General features: G+C 45.6%; 1 protein-coding gene across 1 annotated transcript in view; it reads left to right on the forward strand.

Moving 5' to 3' along the window:
* Positions 1-3,320: 3,320 nt before the first annotated feature.
* The window catches only part of rasgef1ba (RasGEF domain family, member 1Ba), a 51,962-nt gene continuing 47,782 nt past the window's right edge, over positions 3,321-7,500 (forward strand). The window contains exon 1 of the mRNA XM_062543015.1: positions 3,321-3,340. Within this exon, the coding sequence (XP_062398999.1) occupies positions 3,335-3,340 (6 nt within the window). The 5' untranslated portion in view covers positions 3,321-3,334. The remainder of the gene's footprint in view (positions 3,341-7,500) is intronic.

Consider the following 7,500-nt stretch of genomic DNA (forward strand, 5'->3'; position numbering starts at 1 on the left):
ACAGTAGCTTATTGATTTTGTGTTACAATATGCAAGTGGCAGTTAAATAGTTTGAAATCTGTGTAATAGCTCCAAAAACAAAGTCTTCTGTTTCCTTATAATGTGTGGGAAAGTTATTCTTTGCTTGCAAAACACACACCACAGAAAACACCACCAGACAACAAGAGAAAAGAAGAGGAAGGCTGAAACCGCAATTGAGAAAAGGTCAACAACAATCTGTATTTCACTTCTGAGTTCTGACAGAGAAGCTACACCAGGCATGTAACTGAAGCGTTCCTTTGGCGTTTGTCAGGATCCAAGCATGGCAAGACGCAAGTGCGAGGCAACTTAGATGTTTTATTCACCAAAAACTGGTTTCACAAAGGCACTCAGAAGTCAAAAGCAACTGGTAGACTTTGCAAAAGTGCAAGCTAAGTGCAAGCAAACTACGGGGTTCAGTAGAACTGAAAATCAGTGGATAGATACAGATGCAAGAAAACAATACAGGTGCAGGCAAACAGGTGAACACAGGTGCGGTCCATAAGGGATCAATAGGTGGGCGATGCTGAATGTTGAAATGTCATTGGGCCTGATGAGTGGTGCAAAGACGTAATTGAGGTCATTACAGCGTTGTGTCTGCTGCAACAATTAGTCCTTTTCACGGTGATGTCAGACGAAGCGTTGCTGGGTATCCTCCGGCATGTCCAGCCGGAGGTGTATACAATCAAGCACCATGCAGTCTGCATTGATAATCAAGGTGCTTGATTGTATACACCTGTGGAAAGGGACCTGATGAAACCCATGAATACTTCTTCTCCTTCTTCTGTAGTATTTGGCGGCTGGACATGCCGGAGGATACCCAGCAACGCTTAGTCTGACATCACGTGAAAAGGGCTAATTAGCTTCCACTATAATCATGGCAGAAGCTACGCCAGGCGTGATAGCACCATGAAAAAACACACCAGTCTTCTAAAAATGGATTGTTGCGCGTTGTGAACGGAACGCTTCAGTTACACGCCTGGTGTAGCTTCACTGTGATGTTTTGCTGACATTTCGATTTGCTTCTGATGCACAGTGACAGAAGCTTTTCTGACTTCTCAAGACCTTGCAGCTAACAACAGCCCCCTCAGAATCAGGCACTGCGTGTTTGACACAAGAGAACAGCACCTCGGACCGCAGAAGTCTCAGTTATGTCAGACCTCAGAGAGAACACACACATAGAGAAATTTCTAGAATGTCCCTCAGCTTTGTAACAAATGAGAGGGGCTTTACCCGGATCAGTGGCGTTCGTTTTTGGGTCAGTCTGGTGGGAGGAACCTCCTAGGAACATTTTGCTTGAGCCCTCTCTTCTAAGAACGACGTGGCTCTATCTCATAAACATAATTATTGGTGTATGGACGGCTACAATTTCTTCTTGTTGAGCCCTTGAGCTAGGCTGTAGAGTGTTTTTGTTTAGTCTGATTGCTTAAAAACGCTGGTGTCCATTTGGCATGTGAAAGCTGACGTGCCAATCTCTGATTAGATTATCCATCATCCCAGGGCCCCTCGCCCCCCGTCACCTCCATCTGAAGGGGCGGCGGGTGGGATCTGGGTTACGTAAATAGCTGTGTGGTCTGAACTTCTTTCGAGGGCAAATATTTTGGTTACATAATTTCGCCCTTTATGCAGGGTGGGTGCCATGCTTGACTGGCCTGGCGTGGTGTGGGGTGGCGTGTGAAGTGAAGTAGCCCATGCCTGTCTGCCTGTCGTGCCGCTCCTTCTTACAGCCTCTGCACACAAGGTCGACGTTTTCACGGTGGAGGTTTCAGGGTCATAAGACGTCTCTCTCTCTTTCTCTTTTCACACACACACACACACACACACACACACACACACACACACACACACACACGCAACATGTGATTGCACAACACAGGAAGTGAGAGGGAAGATGAGAGCTTGGTCTCAGCAGCACACAGAGTTCCAAAACACTGCAGATTACAAAACACGTCCAGCCAAATAAGTGGGCCGAAGCAATACAAGCGTGGGTAATATACAGTACTTCATGTATGGATGCATACAATAGGCCTTCCTGTGATTCTTTACTTGGGTCATAAACATGAAGTGTATGTTATGTCATTCTAGGACATGAACCACTTCAGCCACGGGCCATTAGAGAGATGAAAGTCATTGTATTTCTTGCAAACTTCTGAGAGTTTGATAATCATTGTGAGATAAGCTGAACAATTTCCGTTTGCAAAAAAAAAAACTCAATTTGCTTTAATCAATCAACTTATGCAACATGGTTCTAATTATCTGATCTTGGACCACTGCAGAAGTGTGTACTCAGCCAGCGAACATTGAAGTTGAGCACAGTCTGTGACAAACAACTGTGAATTGCTGAAATACTGTTTTGCATTTAGCCTTTAGGTAAAATGACTGTCAGAAATGATCTGACATTTAGCATCATACCAATGCCATCATGACTGTCCTGTCTTCAGAAGGGAACCTTAGACATATCGGCTTTCATCTCTGCTAGACTCTAGCCTCAATAACACCGTGTTTAGTTAACACCAAGTTAATATGTGATTACATTCAATACAAGTGGGTATTGGTCTAAATTTCTGTCCTCTATGATATATTGAATATGTGTTTCCTTTATAAAAATGACATAGAATACTATAGTGCAGTTTATTTATGATGTGGATCATGGACTGGAAATCACAGCCTCACACGTTCAGAACCTGACCCAGAAAATACACTATTGTTGCTATTCGGCTGAATTAGGCTTTCCAAGAATTTTAAACCTAGTCATAGACTAAACAAGAACTTCAATGATGATTTCTACTGAACAAAAAGCTTTAGTCTAATCCATGTCTGGGAAACTGGTCCAATGTTTCCACAGTCTTACGAAGAGTGTGCTGTGGTGGAACAAAGCTATACATAGTGACGATTGGTTCATCTGAGTTTGACTCTCGAACTGACCATTGCAAGTCTGTTTCCCTGTGGATAAAAAATATATCTGCTAAATATCAGTCAATTTTACTGCCCTACACTTGGTCTTCTATGCATCTGGAACCTGATCTGGTCCATGTGATGGGGGATCTGTAGGGGGGGCATGTGCAGTCTTGGACAGTGAAACACCAGGGGCCATAAAGAGAAGTGAAAGATGCTTGAGATGACAAAAGGCTTGCGGTAGTGACGGTGGTCAATGCCTCTTGTTCTGCGTTTCATCTCTCTCTTCCCTCTGGTCAGTTGCGATTTCTCTTTATTATTTTCTTCATGCCTTAAGTCCAGCTGTGTCCATTTCTCTCTATCTCACTCACTCACTCCTCTTCTTCTGTTGCCATGGTTACCTGTCATTAGGCTCTACTCAATGATGGTAAGTGTCCTGTTGATTGCCCAAATGGCCATGCTGAGTTTTTTCCACCTCAAATACTTTGTTCTGACATGCTATACGGGCAGAGGTAGTAGTAGTAGTAGTAGTAGTAGTAGTAGTAGTAGTAGTGAACTTGCGACCAAACCTCCCAGTTGCATAGCATTAAGAAAAGTAATTGTACGGAGATGTTATATTTCTGCATTTTGCATAACTGCGACTACTGACACTTTGGAGTGTGTAACATGTTGGAAAAAGTCAATACAGAAGATGTGCCTTTGATGTGTTTGTCATAGTTTCCTTACGAAACCTCCAAAAAGTACACTATTAGTGCAAAGGTGTGATTTTTACATTACAAAAATGTCGCCCATTTAAAACACACAATAAAAACACAATCAGAGAAAGGGTGAGAGAGAGAATGGCAAAATAGGCAGAGTGTCCAGATGGGTTTTCAGGCTCAAAGGCTAAGTGTTGAGTATATTTAGCGATGGTCCAGTTTTAGTGGACGCTTAAAGAGAGGCAGCTCCTCGCCTGGGGCTACTCCGCAACAGAATGGACCTTTCAAGTGCAGACAGAGAGTACCCGGCTCCCGTTACCTCAGCAACCAAACCAGACCCGTCTCTCCGTGTGGTGCTCCAGAGGAAATGCATGTTTCCTTCGCCACCGTAAATCCTTCACTTCCTCCCAGTCCCGGGGACACGGCAAACTGTGAGACGCGTCGTAGTTTAAACCCAGCCGTGTGTGGGAGAGCGGCGATGGCAGCATCCCATGGTCACTTCCAACAGGACTGCGAACAAAAACAAGTCGCAGCTAAACAGCAGGTTCCTTCAACAAGATGGATGTGGGGACAGGCTCTTGTGTTGGAGGTTGCGTTTGAAGCTGGGGGAGCATCGAGAGAGGTCACTGAGCTCTTGTGTCTGGCCCTGGGGAAAGGCAGGTTTAATGGGATCGCTCTCATGATCCCTTTGATGCCTCGGTGACCTGGCCATCTGCTGTCAAGAGGTTTTCATATTGACCACTGCGGACAGTGATCAAGTGACCAAGTTGGAAACCACACTGTATGACCTGTTGGCCATGGCGCTGCCGGAGGCTAAGTGAATTCATAGAGCTCTCACTTTACTCATAAATCACACACAAGGCGGCACTGTAACGTTGAGTTCAAAGTCAAACTATTCAGCTGATAAGGATCTCTGACAGTTCCATATTTAAAGAAGTTCCATATGAACTCTTCATTAGGCTACGTTTAAATCTTAAGCTGCATTCACATACGTCGCTACTCGCCCATCTCTGAGCGAGAACTGTCAATGTAAAGTGAATGTGTTCTAGCTGAATGTGGCCAGGACAGGCGATGCGAGGACTAGCGATGCGATGTGGGCGGGTACAAAGTTAAAATAATTTTAACTTCCAGCGATGCGAGTGAAGCGAGTACCAAATCAGAATGTAGAATAGAGATGATTGACAGTTAACAGAAGCGAGGAGCGATGTGCGAGTAGCGACATATGTGAATGCCCCTTTACTTAGTAATAATGATCATCATTTTGAGAACTCACTTCATTTTGCAGTTGCCCTGACAACTCAGCTCTGTGAGTGCTCAGCTCCCTTTGCTGGCTTTAGCTCGGTTAGTTCTTCACTCTAACCAGATGAACTGCTGCCTGGTGCAGGCACAGATCAGCCCAAATCCCTCCTGACTCTACAGTGGCTGTGGCTGTGGCTTGTGCTGCTGTGTGTTTCTGCATGAGCTGTCGTCCGGAGGTGCTATACCTGCTGGCCTGGAACCGTCGGAAACGGAACGGTTCTGATTTAGATCCCACCTGGCATCACACCTGGCCGTCACTCTAATACCTGCAGATTGGAGCCCCCAGAGATGAGATGTGGGGAGGCGGCAGTCCTGTCTCCCGAGGCCCTGTGGTCCTGCTGATGGAGCACTACAGCACTGGTCAGGGTGTGGGGGGAGACAGATGGAGTCCTACAGAACTGCTCAAGGTGTGAGGAGAGAGGTGGAGTTCCTGATGGAGTTTTACAGCACTGCTCAGGGTGTGGGGGGGAGAAAGGTTCCTAATGGAGTCCTAGAGCACTGCTCAGGGTGTGTGTGTGTGTGGGGGGGGGGGGGGGGGGGGGTTCCCAATGGAGGACTACAGCACTGCTTAGGGTGTTGGGGGCGAGAGAGAGGTGTAGTTCCTGATGGAGTACTAGAGCACTGCTCAGGGTGTGGGGGGAGAGAGGTTCCTGATGAGGCCCTAATCCAGTCAGATTATCCCCATCTCTTGGGCTTACCCCTTCTCTTTTTAAAGACCTTCTTTAATCCACAGGGGGGGCAGAGGGAGGATTCACTGTTATGTAGCCCAGATAGGTTAAGCCACCGTCGGGGTTTCTTCCAAGCATGGCCGAAGTACTTACTGCACATAAAATGCTATACCAACTCAGTGTTCAAAAGGGATCTTCTTAATTCCCTACCATTTGCAACAACTGGCTACTTTTATTTCACTTTGACTGTCCTCTGATGGTATCTGATAATCTCATAACAGGGACATTTGAAAGGGTTTCTTGTGCCCAAAGAAGAAGTGTGTAGAATTTACAGTGGAGTTCAATGACCTCCTGTTGGGCTACTGTATTGTGAAAAGGCAATGAAAGGATTTCCAGACCTTTCACACAGCCTAACACACACACACACACACACACACACATATATATATATATATATATATGCAGTATATACTGTATATATATATATATATATATATATATTCATTACATTATTATAAAAATAGACATTGCAATTGTGATTGTGCGAGTGCAAATGTAATATGTGTGAAGGATTGTGACGTGTTTTTGATTTTTGAGTATTTCTAATGAGGCACATTCGGTGGGTGAATGGCTTGTGCGTGTACCGGATAGCGGTGCAGTGAGAGACAGGATGATTGTGGGACAGACTGTCAGGTTCCGCTCAGGCAGGTTTTGGCAGATAGTCTGTGTGTGTGTGTGTTCGTGTGTGTGTGTGTGTGTGTGTGTGTGTGTGTGTGTGTGTGTGTGTGTGTGTGTGTGTGTGTGTGTGTGTGTGTGTATGTTTATAGACAAGACATGTGCCTGTGCTTTGGGCCCTGTCCTGGACACGAAGTACCCGACCCAGCCAGGCTTCCTCTTCCATCCACACCATACCACACACACACACACACACACACACACACACACGCACACACGCGTGCGTTCACACACACACACACACACACACACACACACACACACACACACACACACACACACACACACACACACACACACACACACACACACACACACACACACACACACTGCCTGAAGCACACACACAAAGCACACACACAAAGTTCCTGGAGGGCAACACACACATACATCTGTATGCACAGCATGTTCCTGAAGTTTTATTGTGCTCAGCACACAGTAAGTTCCTTGAGGGCAATACACACACACACACACACACACACACACACACACACACACACACACCTATACACATACACACAGCTATACACACACACACACACACACACACACACAAACACTGTGTGGACAATCTCTCTCTTTCTCCTTGATCTCAGAGACCCAAGACAAACACACACACACACACACACACACACACACATACGTGCACACACAGGGCTGTAATTGCTCATCTGTGCAGAGATGGAGAGAGTGGAGTAGATAGCGAGTGGTACAATGATACACACAGTAGGTGTTGAGGCCTGGCTGTCTTTACTTCAGGCTTTCATAGTAGAGGACAGTGAAAAGCCCCGATGTGTGTGTGTGTGTGTGTGTGTGTGTGTGTCTGCGTCTTCATGTGAAGTGGACACAAGAGCACAGGCCAACTTCACTTGTAAAGAAACGTTAAGAGCACATGCAAGCTTAACAGGAAACCAAAGTTCAAGAGCACAGGCTTTATGAAATGATATGTCTTCCCCCTTCCCTTAAAAGCATGAATTTCTCTACCGTCTAATCATATGAGCTCCCCTCTTGAGTGAATGGCAGCACTGATTCCTACCTGAAACCTCACTTTGTGAAAATATTTGGATGAAAAACAAATGGAGGGAAGGTAAATATCCTATGGAAAGACCTTGGCCATATCACCACATAAAACATTCCCCTTCCCCCCTCAATAAAGCCCTCTTATTTCCACAAGCCACACTCTGATC

The sequence above is a fragment of the Sardina pilchardus genome, chromosome 8 (assembly GCF_963854185.1).
Source record: "Sardina pilchardus chromosome 8, fSarPil1.1, whole genome shotgun sequence".
Lineage (NCBI taxonomy): Eukaryota > Metazoa > Chordata > Actinopteri > Clupeiformes > Clupeidae > Sardina > Sardina pilchardus.